Source organism: Ammodytes marinus (assembly GCF_949987685.1).
Source record: "Ammodytes marinus genome assembly, chromosome: 8".
Taxonomy (NCBI): domain Eukaryota; kingdom Metazoa; phylum Chordata; class Actinopteri; order Uranoscopiformes; family Ammodytidae; genus Ammodytes; species Ammodytes marinus.
Genome location: NC_137212.1, coordinates 18809185 through 18822080, shown reverse-complemented (window position 1 = coordinate 18822080; position 12896 = coordinate 18809185). Strand labels below are relative to the sequence as shown.

General features: G+C 39.4%; 2 protein-coding genes across 2 annotated transcripts in view; one reads left to right on the top strand and one right to left on the bottom strand.

Annotated features, from left to right (window-relative positions):
• The first annotated feature begins 2363 nt into the window (after positions 1-2363).
• On the top strand, positions 2364-7929 carry lpl2a (lipoprotein lipase 2 a). The gene is made up of 10 exons (XM_080032648.1): positions 2364-2547; positions 3443-3639; positions 3960-4139; positions 4404-4515; positions 4625-4858; positions 4979-5221; positions 5643-5763; positions 6012-6230; positions 6427-6528; positions 6619-7929. The coding sequence occupies exons 1-10, from the start codon at positions 2448-2450 to the stop codon at positions 6638-6640; spliced, it is 1530 nt and encodes a 509-aa protein (XP_079888774.1). The 5' UTR covers positions 2364-2447; the 3' UTR covers positions 6641-7929.
• An 808-nt stretch (positions 7930-8737) lies between these two features.
• Positions 8738-12896, bottom strand: part of LOC307254860 (disintegrin and metalloproteinase domain-containing protein 10) — a 35983-nt gene continuing 31824 nt past the window's right edge. Inside the window, exons 14-15 of the mRNA XM_080033395.1 lie at positions 12640-12860; positions 8738-9503 (exon numbers count right to left, since the gene is read on the bottom strand). Coding sequence (XP_079889521.1) covers positions 9399-9503; positions 12640-12860 — 326 coding nt within the window. The 3' untranslated portion in view covers positions 8738-9398. The remainder of the gene's footprint in view (positions 9504-12639; positions 12861-12896) is intronic.

Sequence of the window (12896 nt, the reverse complement as noted above, 5' to 3'; positions counted from 1 at the left end):
TTGCAACTTTTCCACTGTCTCCATATGGTCTCCTGCCCAGTTTATCTTGGCATCTCGTGCCGGGGTTTTGTGGTCCCTGTGATGCCAGCCACTCTTGCCTGATGTTACAACACGATCCCCAGCTGGGATGTTAGAACATTTTTTACCCAGTGAGTTAGGAAAACAGCTCTTTGCAGGAGGTCAAATGTCAAAGCTATTAAGCAATGGACTTTGCTCTGATTGGGTTTCCTCCAAAAAAGCCAACAGCTTGACATCGTCCAAATGCTGCTGATGCATGATACCATGGTATGTTGGTCGAGTCTACCAACATTTCACTATGCCAGGAGTCTGAGCACTAAATCCTGGTCTACAGTATGTGGGTCACTTTTACATTAACAACAATACAATACAGTACAGAACATGATGTCATTTAACAATATTGGATATTAAAAAAGATATTCAGCATCATAAAGTTGACATGTCATAGATAATACTCAAAAGTTCCAAATTCAAAACAAAACATTTTATAAAAGCATGAACATTTCTTCAAAGGGAAAAGGGTTAAAATATTGCACATCAAAGCAGTGTTGGAGTTAAGACCGCCTAAACCGAGACTGAGTGTATCGAGAACGAGACAAGAACAAGACTGTGAGGGGTTGAGACCAAGACGAGAACAGTGTGAGTCAAACACAGAATGCCACACAAATGATAAGATGTAGAACATACAAAACATTGGCACTCCTGAGATCTATCTGAAATATAGTCATTGCCTTAAAAAAACTTGTGAAAAAACTAAAATGTACCCTTATTTTGCAATACCTTTGCCTTTTTTAGTGATAACCCCAAGCAGTTGCCTTCTGGAGAGCACTACAACACCTCATTATTGTCTGTTTACAAGTCTTGCCGTTTACAATACTATGTACCTTCAAAACACAAGACAAAAGAAAAAAAAATGAATCAAGAACTGCATTATTTTTCTTATAATATATGATCGAACTAAAAATAAGTTGCATGATGCAGGTTTGTGTCTGCTCTTTATTCACCTGGAGACGTGGGATGTAATCCCGGCGATGGAAACCTTAGTTTTCCCTGGTGGAGACGAGACGGTGTGGATCCTCTGGCTGCATCTGAAGTCTTCCTGCATCCACACTATTCGCACTTTACTTAGTATTACCATGTAATCACCTGGTCAATGACCAAATTCCTTCGTGATTTTCTCTACTTATGACATCTATTGCAGTATGTCCGTCCTGGGAGAGGGATCCCTTACTCTGTCGACTCTCCCTGAGATTTCTTCAATTTTTTTTATTCCCGGTAAAGGGTTTTTACTGGGAGTTTTTTCTCAGCCGAGCTAAGGGTGTAAGGGCAGGGTGTCATATTGTATCATATTGTATCATATTGTATCATATATCATATTGTATGAAATGTAAAGTCCACCGAGACAAATTTATTTGTAATTTTGGGCTATATAAATAAAACTGATTTGATTTTGATTTGATTTATTCTCTCTCTCTTTCTCTTATCTGCACTCTGATGCCATGACAACATGGGATGAAAAAGAGACCCTAAAATATCCTTAAGAGGCCCCTTATGTTATGCCAAGCAGCCTGGGTAGTGGAATGTTACGGAGACACAGCCATGTAGGTGAGCCGATGATACAAACATTGTTAGTTTGGCCTATCCAGACATTCATGACCTGCTTCTCCAGCCTGCATCACACACGCTGTCTGTAAATACTGACAGCAGAAGGTCTCAAAGTTTATCTTTGATTACTACATAAACACACTGAGCGTTATCTAATACAGTTAAATCCATGAATAAGAAAATAAACTGAATATTTTCGAACCGTTACTATATTTGACATATCATTTATGCTTTCATTTATTTGGATGACACTTAAAGTATTAAAAAGAACTCGTAGACCTTGGAGTGTATTTTCTGCAGAGTTGATGTTTTTGTTTTACATTCAAACTAACTAATTTTAAAAGTTTGAACAAATCCTCAGGTTATTACATTATTCAAATATGTTAAATGTAGAGCAATTCATTAATCAGCCCAACTCGCAGTAGACTAGTCCTGTATTTAATTTCTCATTATGGGCTTATTGTGTGCCAGAAACATAGTCTACATTTAATAAAGATAACAACATTAGTAGGCCTACTACATTCTACTGGTTTTAATGATCATCTATGTTGCCAAACAGTGGTGTGTTAGTTAATATCATAAAGCGGTCTAATGATTTACCTCACACATATTTTTCCATTCCCCGCCCGGGGGTAAGCAGCCAATGGCTTGTCAGAGTTGCTATTTAAGAAGCGAACAGTTCAAGGTGGTTCAGATATCAGCGCTGTACGCGCAACAGGACGCACTGAATTATACTGAGAGGGACCACTCTTCGGCCGAGAGATCTGCTTGATTTTATTCACTGTTCAAGACATTTTCTCTAAAAGGAAAAGGCTGTAAAAGAGATGAACGTGTGGCGAGTTCGGTTCCTGTACTTTCTGGTGTTCAACGCAGCTGTGCAGTATGTGACGCCCCTGGAAGAAGAGCTTGCCGGTTCTATTTTGGGTGAGTTGCCACTTCCAACCTCATCCGCATTTGCTCTCACACACTTTATACACTGTAGACTAGCGCATAACCGGAGGATCTGAGCGAGTCCAACGGCGCTGATAATCGCGATGAAAAAATCTTGTATGAAGGAAATGTGTGTCTAATTTATGTCTGATGTGTGCAGTTTGGACTCTGACAATAACATTAACGGTCAGATGCCGTATCACGTGTCTACGACTACATTTGTCTTTGTGTTTCTTTTGGCAGATAGCCAACTTCTACTTACAACTATTGGCTTGGAGAGACATGATTTTTTCTTTTTCACTTTCAGATAGCCTGGAAAACACTGGTGCAGACATCTATAGGCTACATAATGATCTCAATATTAATTGAGTTATCTAAAAACATTTATGATCATTTATGTTTACAATATACCCCCTCAACTGCTTTCATAATATAAGCCTTTTGAATCTCTCTCTGGTTCTGGCATCCACCTCCCCACCCCCCACTCTGAAAACCAGCACAACCCCCAGTTGAGTTGAGTCAGCTGACTGTGGCAGGACTGAGGAACACTGAAACTTGGGCCGATTATAGGCAGTGAGGTGACAGTAACAAAGCTGGGAAAAACTCTGTTGTTTCTATGGAGCTCAGTTTGACCAAGTGAACTCCTGTAACCCCTGAAGACTGATCTTGTCTAGGGTTTGAAGCTCTTTTACTGAGGGGCCCAGAGGGGCCTGGGCTAATTGCAACCAGTCACTCAGTTAGCTAGTCAGGCGTCTCCAACCGCCCAGCCAGAATATAAGCCAAGAGTTACACATCTTACAATAAACACTAGCTTGACAGAGGAATTCCTTCTCTTTGCTTACATAAAAAACACACACAGATCTAAATTGTTAACCGTCGTCTCTTTCAGGTAACTTCCTCGACCCTCTGAAAGACTTGTTTGACAGCAAGGATGACACCAACCAAACTCTTGTCAGATTCTCCCTCCGCAAACCATCCCATCCTGATGATGACCTGTGCTACATCGTTCCTGGAAAACCTGACTCCCTGGCAGCCTGCACCTTCAACAGCACCTCCAAAACATTCCTAGTAATCCATGGGTGGACGGTGAGTGGAGATGCTTTAGCACGTTGTGACATGCCCCTCTCTTCAAATCACCAAAGGGCTCTGTTCACTAAACCCTGCTTTGGTTTAGTACAAAAAAAGAAACAAAAAAAACACCAGGGTACCTGACTGGTAGTGTAACTCAATTTCTTGACAGATAGCAACATGTTGGTGTAAATTTCAAAGAACATTCTGGAAACATGAACCATGAATGAGATGGCTCTGATTGTTACGACATGGCCATTTGGCTAACTCTTTCAGGAATGATTAATTACAACTGATGACCTTGTTGCATTGTAAGTTTTCCTCTTTCATTTCAACAGTTGAGTGGTATGTTTGAAAGCTGGGTAGCTAAGCTGGCATCAGCGCTGTACGAGAGAGAGCAGACAGCCAACGTCATCGTGGTGGACTGGCTCACCTCGGCACAGAACCACTATGTGGTGGCAGCTCAGAACACCAAGAAAGTGGGACATGAGATCGCCCGCTTTATCGATTGGATAGAGGTCAGTGAGATAGAAATACAGGTTTCACTCCAAAAAGTTACACCTGTTGCTGTCCATTTTTAGGAGACATATTTTCACTACCCCCTATTAAAAAGAAAGTCAAACTAAGTAAAGGGCTTTATAGTTGTCATTACTTTTTGAATGATCTCCTAAGAGGGGGGGCAAATTAAGTTAGGACTTTTCATAATATGTAACTGTTAACTGTGAAAAAAGTGGTCATGTGATTTTCCAACAACCTCATCTTTTCTTGAATGTACTTTACAGGAAGCCACCAACATGCCTCTTGACAACCTCCACCTGATTGGCTACAGCCTCGGGGCACATGTGGCAGGATTTGCTGGAAGCCACGCAACCAATAAAGTCGGAAGAATAACTGGTAAACATACCAGAACATTCACCATGTTGCATTACAGTTTGGTAAAAGATCAGTTAATTGACAGTTCATTAAATGAACCTTGTTGTTACTGCTCCGTCTACGTGTGCAGGTCTGGACCCAGCTGGTCCTGACTTTGAGGGAGAGCACGCCCACAGGCGCCTCTCCCCCGATGATGCTCACTTTGTGGACGTCCTCCACACCTTCACACGCGGCTCCCTGGGTCTCAGCATTGGGATCCAGCAGCCTGTTGGCCACGTGGACATTTACCCCAATGGAGGCAGTTTCCAGCCGGGCTGCAACCTAAGGGGGGCCCTGGAGAAGATAGCCAACTTTGGGATATTTGGTGAGCGACACCGTAGCTACTTGGTTCTTTTTTAATTAATCTGTCTTAGTTAGCAGTAAACACTGTTACCGTCAGTTGCACAAATTAACATAGCTATGTTATGCACTTTTTCCTCATCAGCCATCACCGATGCTGTGAAATGCGAACACGAGCGATCGATCCACCTCTTCATCGACTCTCTGCTGAACGAGCAGGAAGCAGCCAAGGCCTACAGGTGTGGCAGCAGTGACGCGTTCAACCGTGGCATGTGTCTCAACTGCCGCAAAGGCCGCTGCAACACAGTGGGCTACGACATGAGCAAGGTCCGCAAGGCGCGCGACGTTCAGATGTACACCAATACACGAGCCTCCATGCCTTTCAGAGGTCAGTGAACTGGAGAACAGGAAAAGGAGAGTTGATAGTTCAGTTTGTGGGATTTTTTTAATTACAGTTAAAAAAATTATGAATTTTGAATGAGTTATAATTGCGTAGTTTATTTACTTTATTATTAAGAAAAGGAGAATGGAAAGTTCAGTTTCCTATACCTAGAGTCAGATGAACTAATGATTATACAATATCATTAGCAATCCCAAGCGCAGAATACATTTTCAAAGAAGCGATTTAAAAGGAATTGAAGACTTTTTGAGCTCAGTAGTGTTCCAATTTCTGGTGACTTTGAAGCCAAATGTCTGACCAGCTGCAGCAAAACTATCTCAATCTAAATCTGAACTGCTTCACTACAGCATGCATGTTACAACTTACAACCTCTCTTAACTAATGCTGAATTGTTTTCGCTCTCTTCCAGTTTACCACTATCAGCTGAAGATCCACTTCTCCAGCAAAGTCAATCGTTCAGAGATGGAGCCTTCGCTCACCGTCTCACTGTACGGAACAAAGGGAGAGGCTGAAAACTTGGATCTTAAACTGTGAGTGGGCCTTTTAAATGGTCATCACTACATTTTCTAAAGCAGCATTACAGCTGTGTGACTTGCATCTTGCTAACTACAAGTTGTTTTGTAACAGGGACAAGACACAGTGATGCAACCACAGAGTTGGCATACAAGTTTGCTTTCTCTGAGTGTGGTTATATAGTGGTTTATGGTGCAGAGTTTATGAGGCTCAGGCTAAGTCAAATATTTCTACTTGCTAACATTTCTCTGTGTGCATCTGGCAGGAAGGAGAAAATAGCGACAAACAAGACACATTCATTTCTGCTGGTGACGGAGAAAGATATCGGCGATCTCTTGATGTTGAAGTTTAAATGGGAGGAGACAGACAGTTGGTCAACGTCCAACATGTTGAAGATGGTAGCTTCTTGGTGGTCCGGTGACTCAGACAGCGCTAACATGGAGGTTCACAAAATCCGCATCAGAGCTGGCGAGACGCAACAAAAGTAAGTTGGCCGTAAAGACCTTAACACTGCCGTGTAAAAAATATCAGAAATGTGACCAATATACTCTTTTAACACAAGTTCTAGCTGTGGAGGTAGCAGTCTTTATATAACATTAACAACCTGTACCTCTTAGTGGGCCATTGATGAAGCTCATGCACATCAATTGTGTTTTTAATTGAATTTCCTTTTTATTTAGGATGGTGTTCTGCGTAAAAGAAGCTCAGGACTTAACGGAAGAGGTCACATTTGTTAAATGTAAAGACGCGTGGAGGACGAACCCCAAACAAACTCCAAAAAGGTAAGTTACCCTCTGCAAGTGTCCCCAAATTACTGGTAACATCAGTGTTAATGTTTATAAATAACTATGTACATTTTACTTTATCTGTAGAGTTACTCTGAAGACCCACTGACCTTGAAGAAAGACTCCATTGTGGAATGCCCTTCTGTTCATTTCATCACTTAGTTAATTATTGAAAGACCTTTTACAATAACTTATTTTATTTCTCAAAGTATACACAACTCACAAAAGTATATTTGTTATTTAAAATGATGTGTATGTGAATACTGTAAATTATTTTTGTAAAGAGCCACGTCTTCAGTAAATTTGGCTGTCTTTGGTGCATCGCTTTTGTCCAAAGTGATGGATATTATTCAAGGTTTCACATTATTAGAGGTTTAAGTGACTGGATTTACCTTGATGGGACACAAGGTACTGTTTTCCCATTGAAAGACCCCAAGTTAAATGTCATATTTGTAGCATCCATTGTGAAGAATAATGTCCTGTCAGTGTCGCCGGAGATCTGCAGACTTCTCAAAAATAAAATGAATTTACTGTGCTTTATGCAATAGGGTACAGTTTATTTGCCTTTATGTGTTAACCTTAACTAATGCATAACCTGAAAAGAGCATTCACCACTGTGGCTCTCAGCACTGCATTTGATTGCGGGACCTATACCAGTGTGCCTTTCTGTAAAAAGGTTGGCAGAAGTTAGCTTTTGCTAGCTGAAATTGACTGAACTTAGCGCTTTGTAGCTGTTTTTGACCCTAGTGGGCTTTGCTGTTGTTATTATATGAACATTCACAGAAACATCTGAATATGCCCAACATTTTGTTTTTGAACACATTTTGTTTTTGTCTTGCCTCAACCTGTGCAACAGGATATGTTATTTTGAAGCGGCGATCTCCAAGAAGTGCCAGACATTTTTGTCTACCATGTTATGAAAGTAAATTGAACGAGGAATGTGATGCTCAGTGTGAGGTAAAAGGCAAGGTTAATGTCAATGTTGTCATGTTGTTGTGCTGTCTATCATGAGTCTCCCTCGACTGATTATTCTCCCGTGTCAACGTGACTTTTAAATTGCTCTTTTATTCACGTCTACATTTCCAGTTCTGTGTGCAACATCTAATGTCTCTTCTGAGATCGGTATGGGTAATCATTGTGACTTCATTTCCACATTCTTTAAAAATGTGGAAAGGTTTTACTTTTGCACTGGAAACGGGGAAGAGATTGCTTAACCAAGTTACTTGTACAGTTATGTAAATATCATAATACTGCTGATAGATTGTGTAGTGTGGAACACTGTTAGTTATATATTTTTACCTCCAGATGAATATAATATGTACAATGTGCATTTATATACTGTTATGTAAATATTTGTAAATATTCTGTGTACTTTTTAAATTCTTTAATAAACCAAAACTGACATTTATTTGAAAGATGATAATAAACTTTATCTTTTTAATCCTAACCTTGCTCCTTTTTACCAGCTCAAGTTTGTTTATTAATTTAAAAAATTTGTTATTAGTGTACAATGTGTGTTTGACCCAAACATTTTTCATTATTTAAACACACAAATCTGTTTTTGATACAAATTAAGAATTGAAAGGGGAAAACAGTGTTAAATTACAAATAATAAGCTTTGTGATTTCTGCACCTCATTATCATTGTGAAGCCATTGTGTTTGGCTGACTGAGTCAAGGTGACCCAAGAGATGAAAACGGAGAAAATTAGCATTAGATTCATGACATAAAATAAATGTTAAATATGCTTGAGGTATTAAAAGTAGTTTGAACTATTTTAAAACTACACTCGTTCAGTGTTCACAAATTTGGGGTCGGTTCCCCTCTGCGAAAAAAATCTGTGAGTTATATATAATCAAATTATTTGAGTGGTTAAGTGAGAGAGAAAAATAAGGGTTCCCTTTGTTTTCAATCTGATCTTCTTAAAAAAAAAACGCTAGTATTATGACACTTACTAGTTGGCCCTAGACAAACAAAAGATTTTTTATGTAACATACTACAAAAAAAGTTTCTTTATAAAGCTGTCCAAAAACATGTGGAATAAGTAAGTAACATTTCCCTCCAAAGAAAAGTAGAGAGAATGTATAAAGTTGCTTAAAATGGAACCAGCGAAGTAAAGTACGGTACCAGAGTAAATATCCTGAATTATTTACATTGTAAACTATAAATGATAAATGTGAACTCCTTGACATGACAAACATGTAAATTGTCACTTTATTAACATTTACATTAACATAAGCAATTTTCTTTGTCATACGCAATGCAAATGACAGGTGTGTGGGACCATCAATTTCCAATTGTTATCACATTTTGTAGCAAAATTTAAATGATATGATGAAATACTATTAAGGAAAGCTGGAGGGTTATCAATGCTGAAATTAGCGCTCAAGTTTTAAATACAACAGAGAGGACAAGGAAAGGAAGGACAAGGCAGAGTCCATGACAGCCTTTGTCGGGACAGATGGCTTTAAATTGCTGTACGTATATGATGCTATGTAGCCTCTTAGGGCAGGTTGACTGATCCACAGTTGGCTGCAACAGCGTCTTTTTTCTTTTTTTTCTTTACAACACATGCATCACAGGAGCCTCTGAGCGCTTGTTGAAATGTCAACACGCAAGTCACACGAGGAAATAGAAATGACAGATGCATTATGACGCACACAAATATTAATAAACAAAACAGTGTGGGAGGCGTTGAACAGGTGTGAGTGTCCTCACAGGTCACCAGCAACATGTGGAGCAAAGTTGACCAGGAGAATCTCGTCAGTGTGATATTGACTAAAAATCCCAGATAAATCCTGAAGAATTTGTGGATCATTGATGATGATGCTTTTACTCCCAGAGGTGACAGGGATCAAATGTCCCAGGTCACTCCAGGTCACCGGGGTCAAGGGTGCGGTCACACAGGCAGACGGTACAACCCATTACTCCGGACAGAGTCAGGATTGCCAGCAGAATGGCCCACCAATAAACCTACAGGATAAATATAAATATTGCATGAATGTAACATTTGAAAGCTTATTACATAAATGTCTTGCAGTGAACTTTAAACCCAGCAAACTAAGAATATCGGCTTCTTTCATTATCTTGTTAGTACTTTTTTGGTGTGTGCAGTATGGCTGCGGTCGCGCACTCAAGATATACGACAAACCATTTAAAATTAGTGTGCCATTGTATTACAAAAAACAAATAATCAAAAAAATCCAAAATATAGCCACTAGTCACTTTAGTTTGAGAGTTTTTTGCGTGACGAAAACAATAATAAACAGTAGCTGAAAGGTGACAACAATGGAAGAAAAAACATGAAAAAAATATTGACCCGCAATATCAATATTGACTGAAATTAATTGCAATTTAAAATAGGGTCGCAAACAAATCTTAATCTTCGAATAATTGAATCATTTTGACACAAAAAAAATATTACTTTTCTTTTAATTGTCTTGTGAGCATTGCAAAAACTTCAAAATAATCAATTTAAAAATAAGAGAAAACAAATTAAATCAATACTTTTTGCTTCAAATATAATAGAAGTGATTATCAAAGTCAATGCAGATTTGTTTGTTTTTAATCGACTAATTAATTAATTGACTCATTGTAGCTCTAATTTAAAATGTCAGACATATTGTGCATGCATAATTGTTTCTTTGTCACCCACACACTGTATCTGCCTTTATCTGTGAGTAGCAACAACAGCAACTTTAGCCTAGGTTAAGTTAAACACTTTTTAAGCTGATTTGTTGTCATATAGGGGAGAACGGGGGAATCTGAGGCATCGGGTAATGTGAGTCACCCCCTGTATCTAGGCAACGGAAAACATTTGTGGTCATGTGAGATATATGTTTTCATATTTTTATGTTATATTACGTAACATATGTTTTATTTTAATGTCATACACATTGTAGAAAAGCCATCATGCCAAGGAAATACACCAGGAAGACGACCTGGGGCAACCACACGGAAAGAGCACCTTCTCATCTTTCCCTGTAACCTTCGGGGCTGGAATGTAGAGTAGGCCTAGCTGTAGAGTATGACAGGCTGATGTTATAATCCAGTTGGGTCTTCTCCTGTGTTCTGAGTCCCAGGCTGTTCTCGCTGGTTCTGATTTTCCTATGCTTTGACCCCCAGACACAAGCTGGCTCTAAGGGTCCTGTGTTCTGACCCCCAGACTGTGTTCTAATCTAACTGGTTCTATCTTTCATTTGAATCTTATTAAAACATTTTGAATTATAATATGTTGTATTTGATTTTGTTCAGAGTTACTTTCAAGTGTTTAGAAAATTTGCTTTGCTTAATTGGCCAAACCCCATCATTATTTCACTAGTCCGACATTAGTTCTGGAATGTGTGGCTAGCTTTCAGGATTCTAACGGTTACAATATGTGTTCTTATGATAGTTTCAGAGTGGAAACAGTAAGTGAATCAGTTTACCCCTAGCTGGTTCACTTTACCCCCTTGATTTTTCTGGTCCGTCTCAGTTTACCCCACAGCTGGGGTAAAGTGAGCCACATGACAACTTTTTTTTTAAACTATCATATTTTCACAGCCCTTTGTCTTGAAAAAATTCTACTAATGCCCATTTCTAGGAAACATCCTGAATTAATGGGAAATGTGTAAATTTGAGTGATAAATCATTTTAGCTTGCTTAGAGGGGAGCAAATGTGAAAAGTGGCTCAGATTACCCCGTTCTCCCCTATATATTTTCTTTTTAAAGATTTTTTTTTGCATTTTTATGCTTTATTGATAGTGTAGAGACAGAGTTGAAATGGGGCAGAGAGGGGAGTGACATGCAGAGAACGACCGTGGGCTGGAATCGAACCCGGGTCCGCTGCTGGCCGAGGCCCATGGGGGGACGTCCTACCAACTGAGCTAAGGGCGCCCCTGTTGTCATATTTTTGATGGAATGCATGAGCTGTGTTTTTCTCTATTCTGGTGTAGAAAAACGTCACACCCCCAAACTAGAACAGGTTATTACTTCTTTGCAACTCTGCACTTTACTTACAGTGTGAGTCAGCGACATTGCTATGGTAAAACAAACTGATGGTTCCTTAAGTGAGGGGTTATTGCTTTCTCCAGTGAAATGGTTGGCTGATTCATGAGGTGCTCTTCAAACCAAATGGGCATTCTTGATTCTCCATGCTGACGTGTGAAACTAAACATTAAAGGCTGCTGTGAGCTGAATCATTGCAGACAGCTGAACCTCCAGGCAAGAAGTTTAACAAACAAACTAGGCTGAGCTGAAGAGGCAGCCTCAGGCAAACATCTGCTGCAGCCATGGCCTAAGGTCAACCAAATAATCGATGCAACTTTCCACAAGCTTCCTGATTGAAGTCAGGCGGGGAATTTACTCCCACTATGAATCTTGATGACATACATATGCTCAGTGTTTGGTGTGCATCTGTACAATTACCTCATAATCTTATTGAAACATAAATCTTAGAGCACTGCATTAAGTGACACAACCACACTTATAATGGTTTTCTTATGAAAACATATAGTAAAACATCTCATTTAGGTTTTAAAAGGGGTTGGCAACTGAAATACTGATTAGATATGGAGCTTTCATTGTGAACAAATACAGATTTGTTTTCATTCACATTGTATATATTTTTGGCTAACAAACACGTTAAATGCCTTTTTGGCAGAATGCTCCCTTTCAGGTGCTTTATCACCAGGCGCTGCTGCAGTTATCTTAAATGTTCAGCACAAGATTCAAACTTTAAAGAGAACTGATCATCAACATTGCTCTACAGTGCCACCAGTGGTCAAAAACGCTTTAGGATGTCTTTAAAGAGGAATGATGTGACAGGATGAGACATTTACCAGATGATGATGAATGTTTAAATGTAATTTGTCATAGTTTCAGCAAAATAAGTTACACAGCAATATGAATATCTATAGAAATGCATATTTACTTAATAGTTCTCTTGTAGGTTTATCAGTAAAAATGACTACTTCACCTGATGCATTGTTGTAAATAAGAACATTGATAATAGCTGCCAACTTTAGCAGATCCTTCAAGTTTCACTCATGCTATGACATCGATGTTGTTTTTTCTTAATTTTTGTGGTGTTTACTTATGAATGTGTTATCTAATTGTAGTTAACCTTCACCTTCATCCACTCTGCTATGTCCTCAAAGTCATCCAAATCGGGAAAAGAGTTTTTCAGTCTTGCGATGGGGCCGTCTGCATCCAGCAGGCGACACACCCTGAATTTATCACAGTATCCCCGGTTCCCTGAGCACGGAGCCCCACCGACTAATGGCAGCGTCTTTCTCTGGAAGTGACGAGACAGCACAGAGGAGGTGGTGCTGGCACATGTGTCAGGCTTATCTGCAAATGACACAGAAAAAGTTCTATTAAAATACA

Coding starts and splice junctions, on each gene's coding strand:
- lpl2a (XM_080032648.1), top strand. CDS start 2,448: ATGAACGTGTGGCGAGTTCGGTTCCTGTACTTTCTGGTGTTCAACGCA. Junction 2,548..3,442: donor GCTTGCCGGTTCTATTTTGG/GTGAGTTGCCAC, acceptor CGTCTCTTTCAG/GTAACTTCCTCGACCCTCTG. Junction 6,529..6,618: donor CCCAAACAAACTCCAAAAAG/GTAAGTTACCCT, acceptor CTTTATCTGTAG/AGTTACTCTGAAGACCCACT.